This window comes from Myotis daubentonii, chromosome 2 (genome assembly GCF_963259705.1).
Source record: "Myotis daubentonii chromosome 2, mMyoDau2.1, whole genome shotgun sequence".
In the NCBI taxonomy this organism is placed as follows: domain Eukaryota; kingdom Metazoa; phylum Chordata; class Mammalia; order Chiroptera; family Vespertilionidae; genus Myotis; species Myotis daubentonii.
Window position 1 is genome coordinate 61485834 of NC_081841.1, and position 15877 is coordinate 61501710.

The 15877-nt window shown below is 39.7% G+C and overlaps 1 protein-coding gene across 14 annotated transcripts in view; it reads left to right on the forward strand.

The window, feature by feature from the left end:
* USP15 (ubiquitin specific peptidase 15) overlaps positions 1-15877 on the forward strand; it is a 131302-nt gene that overhangs the window by 52115 nt on the left and 63310 nt on the right. For 7 of the 14 annotated variants that reach the window (XR_009451246.1, XR_009451247.1, XM_059683452.1 and 4 more), the window contains exons 4-6: positions 203-329; positions 3957-4102; positions 6050-6111. Coding sequence is in view for 9 of the 14 variants with exons in the window: in XM_059683452.1 (XP_059539435.1) it covers positions 203-329; positions 3957-4102; positions 6050-6111 (335 nt within the window). In the remaining 5 variants the exon portion in view is untranslated. Of the gene's footprint in view, positions 1-202; positions 330-2394; positions 2536-3956; positions 4103-6049; positions 6112-15877 lie in introns of those variants that run through there. The other 7 variants (XR_009451249.1, XR_009451250.1, XR_009451248.1 and 4 more) reach the window with 2 other exon arrangements.

Genomic DNA, 15877 nt, shown 5'->3' on the forward strand with positions numbered 1-15877 from the left:
TATTCTGTTAAATATTAAATTTTCTAAAAATGTTTCTTGCCTTTTCAAATAGTTAATATTTTTTATATTGATAGATTCTACTAGTTATTGTTTTCCATTGAAGATCTGTGGCTTTTTCTAAGCCTCTTTAGAAAATGTATTCTGTTAGAGACAGTGAAATATATTGAGCCATAGCTGACACTGTTTTGTTTTGCTTTTTCAGGTGGTTGAACAGGGTATGTTTGTAAAGCACTGCAAAGTAGAAGTATACCTCACAGAATTGAAGCTCTGTGAAAATGGAAACATGAACAATGTTGTAACTAGAAGATTTAGCAAGGCTGACACAATAGGTAATGCAAGATCTGTTAAATCATTGCTATTAGAAATTTAACTATAATTCTATTTGTTAAATGTTACTAGGATGATAACGATGTTAAGGGTCTGTATTTAACATTATAGATTCCCAAGCTTGATGCACTATGTCTTAGCTTAATGTTGAATTATTTATGGTTTCTAAATTCACTTTACATTATTAAATGAAGTTAATATTTGTGCCATTTTACTTTTTTAAAAGCATCAAATTATTTATGTTTTACTTTAGCATTTGAAAATGTGTATTTTGTTTATAACAGGATTATAAATTAAAGAACTTTTATGATGAGTAGATTAGGGAATTAAAGTTTCAAATAAAAGTGTACCTAACTCCCTTTATATATTTATATGCCTACATATCTGTATGTATGTGTGTGTATGTATGTGTGTGTGTGTATGTGTGTGTGTGTGTGTGTGTGTGTGTGTGTGTGTGTGTATATATATATATATATATATATATATAAATGTACATTGAAATTTATGTAAAATTTTTCATTCTATTTGAAGGCCATATCTATCTATACTAATAAAAGGGTAATATGCTAATTAGACCAGGTCAACCGGCCATCTTCCAGACATTTGACTTCCTTCCACACAAAGCCATGGTGGTGGGGGCCAAGGCAGAGGCAGTTAGGGGCGAGTTCAGGCTGGCAGGGGGCTAGGGGCGATCAGGCCGGCTGGGGAGGGCAATTCAGGGCGATCAGGCTGGCAGGGGAGGGCAATTTGGGGCGATCAGGCCAGCAGGGGAGGGCAGTTGGTGGCAAGATCAGGCCGGCAGGGGAGGACAGTTGGGGGAGAGCCCAAGCTGGCACGGGAGAGCAGTTGGGGGTGAACTGGCCTGCAGGGGAGGACAGTTGGGGCAACCAGTCCTGCAGGGGAAGGCTGTTGGGGGTGCAACCAGGCCAGCAGGGGAGGGCAGATGGGGGTGAGTAGGCCGGCAGGGGAGGGCAGTTGGGGGCGCGACCAGGCCAGCAGGGGAGGGCAGTTGGAGGCATTAGACAGGCAGGCAGGTGAGTGGTTAGGAGCCAGTGGTCCTGGATTGCGAGAGGGATCGGGCCTAAACCAGCAGTCAGACATCCCCTGAGGGGTCCCAGATTGGAAAGGGTGCAGGCCCAGCTGAGGGACACTCCCCTGTGCATGAATTTCATGCACCAGGCCTCTAGTTGTAATATAATATCAAGAATATATTGAGTGAAAAGTTTTTTTAAATCAACGATTAGTAATTGAATCACAAATTTTAGTACTTTTGATAAAAACAGCTTAAAATAAAAATCAGAAACAGTAGTTATTTTCAAATAAAGTTACTAGAAAACAAGCTTAATCATAATAATTTGATCTTTTTGGAAAATGTAAATAGACATTGGAGATAACACTTAATGCAGAACTCCTCAACGAGGAAGAGAGGTTATAAATTATGGCACTGTATAGTTTTCCTTGTTGGAAGCAATCATTAAGTACACTTAGCTTACAAGTAAATAAAAGTATTTCTGAATTTTATATGTCATTTGACTTTTACCAGTCACCCATTTCACAGCAGGAAAATACTTTAAATCTATATTTTTCACAGGATATCTTTCAGTATCCTGTGCTTTTTAATACTAATGTTTTCACCAATAAAATATTGTGTGTGATTTTTTTTTTCTCGCCCTCTTTATTTTGCCAGGACACTTCAATAAACTCACAGTCACCTTTCTAAAATGAATGCTTAAAATATTAGGAATTCCAGATATAACTATCATATTATGAAAAAATTACTTAACTTTTGAATTTCAAGATTTGTGGAATATCATTAGGAAAAGAAAACAATGCTACATACTAAATACTGAAAGTTTTCAATATAATACAGTAGTGTGCCCTTATTAATGGAGCTTATGTTCCAAGACCCCTAGTAGATGCCTAAAACCAGGGATAGTAACAAACTCGATATATATCTGTACTCTGTTTCTTCATATACAAACATACCTATGATAAAGTTTAATTTATAAATTAGGCACAGAGATTATCCTATATAATAAAAGGCTAATATGCAAATTTTCCCCTCAGGAGTTCTACCAACCAGGAGTTCGACTGCTCGCTGACCACCAGAGGGTGGCGCAGAACGAAGGAAGGTCCTAATCTGCCCTGATCGCCTGCCAGGCCTAGGGACCCTACCCGTGCAAAATTTTGTGCACCGGACCTCTAGTTAACAACAGTAACTACTGATAACTAATAGAACAGATATAAGAATATACTGTAATAAAAGTTATGTGAATGTTGTCTCAATATTTTATTGTACTACTAGAGGCCCGGTACATGAAATTCGTGCATGGGTAGGGTCCCTCGGCTTGGCCAGCGATCAGGGTCGAGCAGGTTCCCCGCCTCCTCTATTCCTTGCTCCCTTAGCATCTCACTGCCGCCCCTGGTTGCCCACCATGTTCCACACCATGCCCTAGTGGTCAGCCAGTGGTCGAACTCCTGGCTGAACTCCCGAGGGGACACTTTGCATATGAGCCTTTCATATATATATAGATAGATAGTCACCTTTTTACTTAAAAGAAGCTTTTTACATCTCTGACGTATCCAAATTGCCAGCATCATTATTCTTGCACTATGGGGCCATTATGAGTGACTGGCAGCAGGTAGCATATACAGCATGGATGTGCCATACAAAGGAATGACTCACGTCAATGGTAGGACAGAGCAGAGAGCTGTGATTTCATCCTGCTCCTCAGAACACATGCAATTTAAAATTTATGAATTGCATTTTTCTGGAATTTTCCATTTAATACTATTAGACCGCAGTTGACCACAGGTAACTTAAACTTCAGGAAGCAAAACCGCAGATACGGGGGTGAGGGAGATTACTGTCTATAATATTACATTAATCATGACATTAAAATCTGTACAATAAGAATCTATAAATCTATCCAAAGAGTATAGTCTATTAAAATTAATTCAGCCTTAGCTGGTTTGGCTTAGTGGGTAGAGTGTCAGCCTGCAGACTGAAGGGTCCTGGGTTTGATTCCAGTCAAAGGCACATGCCTCATTTGCGGGCTCGATCCCCAGTAGGGGGTGTGCAGAAGGCAGCTGATTGATGATTCTCATCATTGATGTTTCTATCTCTACCTCTCTGAAATCAATAAAAATATATTTTAAAACAAACTATTTAAATTGTAAATTATACTTAATTTAATATTAATCGTTCTGAAATTAGTTATGTCATAATTAAAAATTTCCATTTGTAATATCTCTGAGTCATACTTTATTTTCTAACTCCTATATATCATCAAAAAATTATGTTGATTTTATATATAAAAATAAATTAAAGCTATATGACATAAATTATACTTGGTGTTAATATGATTGAACTCCTTTACCTTTTGAGATCTCAATTTCCCTAAGTAATCATCTGTCAGAGTTATAATTACCATTTTCTTAAAAAGCACACCTGGTCTTAAAAATCTTGTTTATTGTTGTTTTTTTACATATTTTTTTACATACTCATTCACCTATTCTTACTATCATATCAGTATTTTAAATTTGGGACTTTTATGCTGGTGAGCACTTAGGTCTACGTGGTATATATTTAAATGCTATATTTACATATCTTTTCTCCTTAAATTTAGATACAATTGAAAAGGAAATAAGAAAAATCTTCAATATTCCAGATGAAAAGGAGACGAGATTGTGGAACAAATACATGAGCAATACATTTGAACCACTGAATAAACCAGACAGCACCATTCAGGATGCTGGTTTATACCAAGGACAGGTATTGTTTAGTAGTACTGTTTATTTTAAGCATACCATACACGGAGCTTTCTTAAGTCACAAACTTTTTGGACATCTGACATCTATAGTGGGTCCTGTTGGCTCTCACTTCCTTTTTCTAACTCATTTCTTCCTTATCCTTGCTGGACACTTAACTATAACTTTCTGTTTCCCTCTTTGAACTTGAATATAAAAAGAAATAAGTTTCCATTAAAAAATAACAGGTAAATAAGGTGGGTCAGCCAACTTCTATAAAGGATTAAATAGTGAATATTTTTGGTTCAGCCATCTCTATGGTCTCTGTCACAACTACAACTCTGCCGTTGTTAGTATAATGAAAGTAACCATAGAGAGGATATGTAAACAAATGGAAATGGCTATGTTCCAACAAGCTATTTACAAAAGCAGTCAGTAAACTAAGTGAACTATAATTTGCCAGCTCCTGCTAGAAGGTATCAAGCTCCAATTTGTTCTTTCTTTATGATATAATCCAGAGGAATGAATATGTTGAAAAATGAAGACATTTAAACGCAATCAGCAAGTCCTACTGATTCTGCCTTCTAAATATTTCATTAATCTCTGTGTCCTTCCCAGCCCTTATTTAACAGATCTCTCTGCCTCCAGTATTTGGCATGTCCACTTTCAATCTTGCATATTTCTGTAAATAGACTATAAAAACAGTTATTTGATACTTTAGCCATTGTGTTCTTAGTGAAATCTTAAATTTTTAATATGTATTGCAATTAAAGGTAGAGTTACCTGATTGAAGCTGGAGTAAGGAACTTGGAACTCTACTAGTTCGTCAATATTCCCCTCCCGAACCAGCCAACTCTCTTTCTTGTCTACCAATAGACCTCCACCTCTCTCCTTAGTTACCATTCAGCAGGCCTTGTGGTAGCTCTGGGGGACAATTTTAAATATATAGTTTTATTTCGTTAACTCTTTTCAGTGATTGGTCCTGTGTAATGACTATTATTTTTTTAATTATGTACGTTAGAAAAAACTGAGGCTTCAAGAATTTAAATAATTTGATCTTACTGCTAGGAATGCATTTATCAGATTTTGAAATAGGAATGTTTCCCAAAATGTGCATTAAATTTTCCAGATTTTAGCCCTAGCCGGTTTGGCTCAGTGGGTAGAGTGTTGGCCTGTGGACTGAAGGTTCACAGGTTCAGTTCTGGTCAAGGGCACATGCCCAGGATGCAGGCTCAATCCCCAGTAGGGAATGTTCTGGAGGCAGCCAATCAGTGATTCCCTCTCATCATTGATGTTTGTATCTCTCTCTCTCTCTCTCTCCCTTCCAGAGAGGAGGGGAGAGGGGGTAGAGAGTTAAAAACATCGATGAGAGAGAAACATCCATCAGCTGCCTCCTGTACACCCCCTACTGGGGATATGCCCGCAACCAAGGTACATGCCCTTGACCGGAATCAAACCAGGGACCCTGCAGTCCACAGGCCGACGCTCTATCCACTGAGCCAAACCGGTTAGGGCAATAAAAATATTTTTTTTTTAAATGTTTTCCAGATTTTATAAGTTCTTTTCTGACTACTGATAAACTAAACACTATCCTGAACTTTTAATTAATTAATTTTTTTTACTAAAATTGAAAGTACCCTTGTTAGGAAGTGAAACAAATATATATTTGAAGAGTTTGCTCTCCAAAATGAGTGGTCCTTATCTTTCTCGTGTGTGTGTATGTGTGTGTGTGTGTATGTGTGTGTGTGTTTGTGTGTGTGTTCAGTTGCTTAGTTTTTATATTTTGCTTCTTAAATTTTTGTCTCCTTTACCTAGCTTTGGAATCAAAATACAAATATCTTTTTACCTTATATACTGTGTGCTTTAATTAATCACAGGGTTACTTTAGTTTCTTAGTGAGTTCAGCTAATCTTTTAAAACTATTTTTAACATTGGGGTTAAGACAAACACTCTTACTGTGTCATATTTGTAGGTGTTAGTGATAGAACAGAAAAATGAAGACGGAACATGGCCAAGGGGTCCTTCTACTCCTAAGTAAGTGCTCCCACTTTTTATGGTATATTACATGATTTAGAAGCCTTTGATTTGAGATAATGAAATCCAGAATGATAGAAGAATCTCATTGTGTGTTGTACGTACCTTCTTTATATTTAATATTTTTCCTCAGTATAGAAATTATGTAAATTTGCATGTAATGTGCTATTACTAAAAAGGCTTCCAATTCAAATCTCTTATAGAATAAGGTGTAGTATTAATGTTATGTTATATTGTCTAATACAGTTAAATCACTATTAAACATTTTCTTTAATATTTTGTTTCAGGCTTTTGATATTTCTCAAGTGTCTGTTTAAAAATGTTCTTTATCACAATGATTTTGATGTGAAAATAATATTTTTGTTTATTAAAACGTGTTAGAATATGAAAGCACAAGTAGAGATACATGAGTATAAGAATTGCTTTTAATAGTAAATGAGGACTGAAAAATATTAGAAATATTTTTAAACATTTTTTAAACTGTGGTAAGATCTATCCTCTAAACAATTTTTTAAGTTCACAATACAGTGTTAACTATAGGCACATTGTTGTACAGCAGATCTTTAGAATTTATTCATTTTGTACAACTGAAACTTTATTCCTGTTGAACACTAACTTTCCATTTCTTCCTTTCCCCAGCAACTACCATTTTACTTTGTTCCCATGGGTTATACTAGTTTAGATACATCATATAATTAGAATTATGCAGTATTTGTCCTTCTGTGAAGTTAATTTTACCTAGCATAATATCCCCCAGGCTTATCCATGTTATCTCACAGGGCAGGATTTTCTTTCCTTTTTAAGATTGAATAATATTTCATTCTCTGTGTTTATCACATTTTCTTTATCCATTCATTTGCTAATGGAAATTTAGGTTGTTTCCATATTTTAGCTACTGTGAATTATACTGCAATGAACAAGGGAGTGCAGATATTTCTTCAATATACTTATTTTGGTTCTTCTGGATATATACTCAGAAGTGAGATTTCTGGATCATATTGTATTTCTGTTTTTAATTTCTTAAGGAACCTTCATACAGTTTTCTATAGCAGCTGCATTATTTTACATTTTCACCAATAGCATGCAAGGATTCTAATTTCTCCACATTCTTGTTAGCACTTACCTTTGGTCTCTTGATAATGGTATGAGGAGATAATCTTGTGGTTTTGATTTGCATTTCTACTATGATTACAGATATTGAGCATTTTCATTGTATGCCTTCTTTGGAGAAATGTCTACTTGAGTCATAGGCCCATTTTTTGATCTGTTATTTGGTTTTTAGCTATTGAATTGTAGGGGTTCCTTATTTTTTTGTACATTATCTCTTTATCAGATATGTGGTGTAAAGATTTAAAAATAAAGCCTGAATCCATAAAACTTCTAGAAGAAACCTTAAGGCAAATGCTTCATGACATTAGTCTAAGAGGTGATTTCTTGGTTATGACACCAAAAGCACAGGCACAAAAGCAATAATAGATGGGACTATATCAAACTGAAAAGAAACAGTAAAAGAAACAATCCAAGTGCCCTGGATGATGTGGCTCAGTTGGTTGGAGCATCATTGGGTGCACCAAAGGGTCGCTGGTTCCATTCCCAATCAGGGCACAATGCCAAGGTTGCAGATTCAATCCCTAATCGGGGCACGTACAAGTGGCATCCAATTGATGTTTCTCTCTCATATTGATGTTTTTCCCTTTCCATTCCTCTCTCTCTAAAATTAAAAAAAAAAAATTTAAAGAAAGAAACAACATAGTGAAAAGGTAACATATAGAATAGGAAAAATATTTTGAATGGTTTTAGAATCATCAGTTCCTCACTCCATTATCAAAAACACTTAGGACATGGCTGATGTGGCTCAGTGGTTACGCATCAACCTATGAACCAAGCGGTTGTAGTTCGAAACACATTGGTGTTTCTGTCTCTCTCTCTCCCTTCCTCTCTGAAATCAGTAAAGATATATTAAAACACACACACACACACACACACACACACACACACACACACACTTAGGGCTAGTTATATTTTTGTCAAGGTTTTTATTTATTTGAGAGAAACACTGATATGAGAAAAATGTCTATTGGTGCCTCCTGCATGCCCCCTATTGGGGATGGAGCCTGCAACTCAAACATGTGCCCTGACCAGGAATTGATACATGGGAGGAGGCTCAACCAACTGAGCTATACCAGCCAGCTCAGGGCTAGTTGTATTTTAATATTCATATTTCTTATGCCTTTGAGAAGAAAATATGTCGCATATGCCCCTATTATTTTACATTTCAGTAGAGTCCAGGGATATCTGTCATAATCAAACACATTAAATTTCAGCAAATATTTACACTGGATAGGATAAATAAGGACTATAAATATCCTCATATTGGTTAGAGTACCCTCAAATGAATTGTGAAAAAAAATTTGTTTAAGTTTTCAGAGATGTAGGAATTCCAGGTTTTTTAATAAGGGATTGTGGACCTATATTTTAAAATGCTTACAATAATGATTCTATTTGTTAACCTAGTAAATAAAAGAGAAGAATGACCTGATACTTAATAAAATGCACCTTTAATGAATGGTTCTCTACCTTTTTTATCTTGTGTAAAGTTCTATTTAAATTTCATGAGAATGTGCCTAAGTATATTACAGTTTATTTTTACTACACTTAATTGCTTATAATACAAGGGTAGAACTTAATATCTTATCTAATAAAAGAGAAAAATGGTAATTGGCGTACGACGATACCCTTTTCATTGGCTAATCAGGGCTATATGCAAATTAACTGCCAACTATGATTGGCAGTTAACTGCCAACAAGATGGCAGTTAATTTGCATATGTAGGCACAATGCAGGGAGACGAAAGGGAAAGCAGGAAGAAGCCCCCTGCCACTGACAGTGATTGGAAACCCAGGGGGGAGCTAAGAGCTGGGGGGCAGGGCCAAGGCGGCCCTGGGGCCGCCTTGGCCCTGCCCCCCAGCCATGATCGGAGAATCAGGTGCCTTTTCCGCCCTGGCCAGTGATAGCAGGAAGTAGGGGTGGAGCCAGCGATGGGAGCTGGGCACGGTCAAAGCTGGCAGTCCCGGGAGCTAGGGGTCCCTTGCCTGGGCCTAAAGCGGAGCCCACGATCGTGGGGCCGCTGCAGCTGCGGGTCCCCGCTGCCGGAGCCGGATGCCTCAGCCAGAGGCGTTAGGCCTGGGCAGGGGCGGAGCCTGCAACCACGGGGAGCTGGGGGTCCCCTGCCCAGGCCTGACACCTCTGCCAGAGGCCTCAGGCCTGGTCAAGGGGCCGATCCGGTGATTGGTGATCAGAGGGTGATGAGGGTCAACTCCTCTGGCTGAGGCATCAGGCCTGGGTGGGGGGTGGAGCCGGGGATTGGGGGGATATGATGGTCCCCTTGCCCAGGCCTGAAGCCTGGGTAGAGGGGTCAGGCTTGGGCGGGTGTGGAGCAAGTGATCAGAGGGAGATGGGGGTCCCCTGCCCAGGCATGATTCCTGGGTCAGAGGCCTCAGGCCTGGGCGGGGGCCAGAGCCAGTGATCAGGGGGAGATGGGGGTCCCCTGTCCAAGCCTGACACCTCTGGCGGAGGCGTCAGGCCTGGGCAAGGGGCCGATCAGGCGATCGGAGGGTGATGGGGGTCTACGCCTCTGGCCGAGGTATCAGGCCTGGGCAAGGGGCCAATCCTGCGATTGGAGGGTGATGGGGGTCAACGCCTGAGGGCTCCCAGTATGTGAGAGGGGGCAGGCTGGGCTGAGGGACACTCCCCCCCCCCCCGCCACCCAGTGCATGAATTTCGTGCACCGGGCCCCTAGTAAAATTATAAAAGTACATAGTAGAATTGTGTAGATTTCTTGATTGATGAAGTTTTAGAAGTTAGGAATAATTTCTTTGTGAATTTTCACATTTAGTCTCTAGATTAGAACTAGTACTGTTCTTTGCTAGTTTATCTTTAGATTGTTATATATGTACTAGAGGCCCGGCACACAAAAATTTGTGCATTGGCGGGGGGGGGCGGGGTGTCCCTCAGCCCCACTTGTGCCCTCTCACAAACTGGGACCCCTCGGGAGATAACGACCTGCTGGCTTAGGCCCGCTCTCAGGTGGCAGAGGGCAGGCCCAATCCCTAGGTGCAGCCCCTGGTCGGGCTCAGAGCAGGGCCGATTGGAGAGTTGGGGTGCCGCCCCCTGTCATGCACAGAGCAGGGCGGATCCGGAGGTTGTGATGCCATCCCCAGTCACGCTCAGTGTAGGGCCGATTGAGGGGTTGGGGCGCTGCCCCCTGTCACACTCAAGGCAGGGTCGATGGGGAGGTTGCAGCGCCACCCCCTGTCATGCACAGAGCAGGGCCGATCAGGGGGTTGGGGCGCTACCCCCTGTCATTGCACAGAGCAGGGTGGATCAGGGGGTTGGGGCACTCCCCCCTGTCACACTCAGGGCAGGGCCAATGGGGAGGTTGCAGCTCCAACCCGTCACACACAGAGCAGGGCCCATGGGGGGGTTGGGACGCCGCACCCTGTCACACACAGAGCAGGGCCGATCAGGGGGTTGGGGAGCTCCCCCCTATCAGGCACAGAGCAGAGCCGATCAGGGAGTTGGGGCGCCTTCCCCTGTCACGAAAAGAGCAGGGTGGATAGGGAGGTTGTGGCCCCGCCCTCTGTCATACACAGAGCTGCAGGGCGATCAGGGGGTTTGGGCACTGCCCCCTGTCACACTGCTCCAGGGGCCAGGAGGCCTTGAGGCTCCGCTGATCCCAGTGCTGGGAGGCCTCACGGCTCCGCTTGACAACGGGGCAGGGAGGCCTCACTGCTCAGCTGATCCCGGTGCTAGGGGGCCTCCCAGCATGGGCTCTGCTTGACACAGGGGCAGTGAGGCCTCGCTGCTCTGCTGATCCCGGTGCTGGGAGGCCTCACTGCTCTGCTGATCCCGGTGCTGGGAGGCCTCGCTGCTCCACTGATCCTAGTGCCAGTAGGCCTCACGGCTCCGCTGATCCCGGGTTCAGGAGGCCTCGCGGCTCTGCTGATCCCGGTGCTGGGAGGCATATTACCCTTTTACTATATAGGATAGAGGCCTGATGCACGGGTGGGGGCCGGCTGGTTTGCCCTGAACGGTGTCCCGGATCAGGGTTGGGGTCCCGCTTGGGTGCCTGGCCTGCCTGGGTGAGGGGATGATGGCTGTTTGTAGCTGGTCACACCCCCTTCAAGGTGGGGGTGCCCACTGGGGTGCCGGCCAGTCTGGGTGAGGGGCTGAGGGCTGTTTTCAGGCTGCCCGGTGACTTAAGCTCCCAACCTCTCCTTTTTTTTTTTTTCTTTTTTATTCTGGGATTTATTTACCTTCTATGGCTGTCACTGGAACTGAGAGCTGGCTTTAGCTGTGAGACTCGGCTCCAACTCTGAGACCTCGGCTGCTGAAAGCAGGGATCTGGTTTGTTTGGTTTCTGTAATGGAAACACTGTTGCAACTCCAGCTCAGCCGGCTGGCTGAAAGCATGGGGTTTGTTTAGCTTCTATAATTGCAACATTGTTTCTTAGAGTGCAGGCTCAGAGCCCAGCAGCAGCAGGCGGGGAACCTTGGCTTCCTCCTTCACTGGAGCAAGCAAGCCTCCTGTTCGCTTCAGCTGCCTGGCTGCCGGCCGCCATCTTGGTTGTCAGTTAATTTGCATATCGCCCTGATTAGCCAATGGGAAGCGTGTCGGAGGTGCGGTTAATTACCATGTTTGTCTATTTTTAAATAGGATTACTAGAGGCCTGGTGCACGGATTCATGCCGGTGGGGCCTCTTAGCCTGGCCTGTGCCCTCTCGCATTCCGGAACCCCTCAGGGGATGTCAGACTGCCGGTTTCAGCTTGCTTCCCGCAGGCCAGGCCAAGGGACCCCACCAGTGCACAAATCTGTGCACCGGGCTTCTACTATGCATATAAGATCTTTGGTTAGTCTCTTCGTGCCCCTCCCCTTTCCCTCTGAGATTCATCAGTCTGGTCCATGTTTTCATGCCTGTGCCCCCTGATGGTCAGTGCGTGTCACAGCGAATGGTCGCTTAGGCTTTTAGATAGATAGATAGATAGATAGATAGATAGATAGATAGATAGATAGATAGATAGATAGATAGATAGATAGATAGATAGTTTTAAATAATTCTTGATATTACAAAATTGCTTGTTGGTTAATATAAAAGTACCATGAGTTCCAAAGATTTGAGAGAGCTTTTCAACTTAAAATTACGAAATTTCACCTGAAAGATTGAACTAATTACATACTTTTCTTTTATCATCTCTATGTGCTAATACAATACCATTTTTATTTACTTAAACAATTGTAGTAATTGCTTGTAAGAAAAAAACACAATTTCTTACATAATATCTAACACAATACACATGCAATAAATATTGGTGAAAAAAGGAACTGCACTAGAGATGCATGGAAGTACAAGTCTCATTTTTCACTGAATCAAACAGTTTAATAGGGAACCCATATATTAAAGCCTGAAGAAGTAAGTATGTATTCATTATACAATATGACAAATTACATATAACAATATGTCATGAATTATCAATTGAGAGTTTATTGGAATACAACATTTTTAAAATTATCACCTGCATATAAAAAGACTCTCAGAAACTAAGAATAAAGGGAAATTTTGCTAATTTGATAAAGCCTAAATGCTCAAAGTCTATAGTAAACATATTTAATGTTAACACTTTCCTTTGCTATAGCTTCTACGGTACAACTTTATTAAATTTTGATTAAATTGCATTATTAATTTTTTTCTTTATGGTTTCATTTAGGTATAGTTATTTCAAAGAATGCCTTTGGCATTACTAACCTAGAAATAAGTTCTAAATTTTGCTGCAATAAGTAAAAATTCCTCTTGTGAGAATAGCATGAAAACTTGATTTAATTCAAACATTTTCACTAATCGATTAAAAATATTCACAAAAGGCATGCACTTAAGTATTTGGTGGTAAGAAAGGCAAGGGTCATTGATGATTGTGTCTTGGTAGTTTTCATGGGCTAGAAAACAACCCGAGAAGAAACCAAAATTAACCAGATAAGGCATGAGAGACTGAAAAAAATCAAATGGAAAACTAAGCCAGTAGTTCTTTCATTGTCCCTCTATCACCTGTGTTCTGATTAACAGAATTCCTATTTGGTGACTGAAACACTAAGTATAAACTTAATCTAGTGCCACATTAATATTTTTGCAGGACTCTATCCCTGAGTGCTCTGCCTAGAGAGAGGGAGCACTTTATAAATTAAACCATTGCATACTACTTTTGGTTGGGATAAATAATATACATCTAGGTTACTGAAATATTCTGTTTCTGTGTTTTTACACTATCTGTTTCAATATTGTACCTATTTAAATGCAAGTAGAAAAACTTACCATATACTTATTTAAATTTTTAGAGAATAATTATGTACAATCCTATATAATAAAAGCGTAGCATGCAAATTGTCCTCTTGACTGGGAGTTTGAGCAGGAGGTGGGGCCGGCCAGGGGAAAGGAGGGAGGCCCCAGCTGGCAGGTGCTAGGGACCCTAACAGTCCACGAATTTCATGCATTGGGCCTCTAGTTTGTATATATAATTGCTGTAAATTAACCATATAAGCAGATTTAGAAATGGTAAATAAAAGTATTTAATTGAAAATTATTAAAATATATATTAGGAAACATCATGTATTTCATTTTAACAAAAATTAGACTGAAACTTTTTAAGTATTTATAAACATAATAGTCTCTGCTTACTTAAACATTAGTAGGTTTAGTTATAACAGTTTTGTTTTGGTACTGAAGAGGTATAGATCACAGAAAATGCACTCTTAAAATTTTCTATGAAAGTATACAAATTTGTTACCAATTTTAACCTTGTTCAAATACTGGAGGGAGGGAATTGAATGATTTTGATTTGTGGTTGTTGAGAGGATGGCTCTAGAGCCAGCTTTTCACTCATTTTCATCCATTTATACTTACATATTTTTAATTAATATCTTTAATTTGAAATATAACCTATTACCCTATAAATCTAGGGTAATATCCCCAAACCTTCAATGTTTTGTCATTTTTAAAGACATTTTGAATTTTTATAAATTTTCCCACACATTATCTCCTTTAATCTTGTCATTATTATTCTCATTAAGAAAAAGACATTTGTGACTTTTTCTGAGAATGTAAAGTTTGAAGTAATGGTACAGTCCAACAAAACTGCCTTGGATGCAGTTAAAGATAAGGAACCAAAACTAGGAGAGTAGTGAGAACTGTAGGCATGGAGTTATATTCTAAGAAGTGAGAAACATAAGCATGTATGAATTACCTGATAAAACATGTAATAAAGCCCTACCTGGTTTAACTCAGTGGATAGAGCGTCAGCCTGCAGACTGAAGGGTCCCAGGTTCAATTCCGGTTAAGGGCATGTACCTAGGTTGCAGGGAGTGTGCAGGAGGCAGCTGATGGATGTTTCTCTCTCATTGATGTTTCTAACTCTCTATACCTCTCCTGTCATCTCTGTAAATAAATCAATAAAATATTAAAAAAAAAACCATGTAATAAAGTATATGTTAAACCTTAAAGGATGTCTCTAAATAATGATATAAGACAAAAAGATCAAGTTGGATAATCTTGAAGGTTAAGGAAAATTTGGGTTTTATTTTGTCACAGAGGCCAAGGGAAAAAGAGCTTAAGAAAGGGAATGGTCAGCAATACTGCATGTTGCAGAGATTGGGGGAAGAACAGAAGAGATGCAATGTATTTGACAAGTGGAGACAGCATAATGGGAATGAGAAGTAGATTATTGCGAAGGAGGGGATGAGTACTGTAGTCAGAGAATGGAACAACTCGCATAAATCATTCATCATGAAAGGTACTGAAAGAAGAAAGATAATCAAGGTGGTACTTGGTTGAAAAGGCAGGATTCCTGGAGAGGGAAAGTACATATAAATTATTTTGTTAATTAAATATACACATCCTTTCCTAGGTATTTGATATGTAAACATAAAGGCATCATCATAATGTTAGAATGAAGTTCCTATATACTGCTATTTACCATAAACTGCTTTTTTCCGGTTATTTTTAGTTGTCCAAACTCCATATCATTTTTGGAAATGCTTGTGTTTGTACATAAATAAACTCCCTATAACTCTATACTTTGAGATTTCTCAATTTAACATTCATCTAGATCTTGAGTGGATACGCATATTTTCCTTTGAAATGCTGAAAGTGCACATTGATTGAGTATATCTTTCCTTCATCTAAACATTGTACCTACTTTCTGTTGTGGAAAGATAATGTATAATACAGTACCATGTCTCCAAGTTTTACCAAAGAGAGCATGGTAACAGTCAAGTTCATTAACTATTTGCTTAAAATATATAAAGGCCATTTCCAAATTTAATTGAAGTTAGAAAATTTAGACAGTCTATTTCATCATAAATGAATGTAATTTAAGTGTGTAGTTCTCAGATAAATCCTTGATATTCACAGGTTCTCATAAATAATTATTGAGTATTTTATTTCTTCCTTTCTCTTCTGGTTTGTTCCAAAAAGGAATTGAGCAAGTTACAGTAACACATGTAAGTCAAAGTTAACTATAGGAATAGATAAAGAAATCAGGTTAAGTGGAAAATAAGCATATTTACATATTGAAGCCAGAGAAGAAGTTAGTTAATAAGAACAGTAAGGGCTTTTGAAGCTATTAAAATTAATCTGCAAATGTATGGGCTTTTTTGTTAGATCCTGATTCAAACCAATTGGAGGAGAAAAGATACTTTTGAGAAAATTGGTATAAAATTGA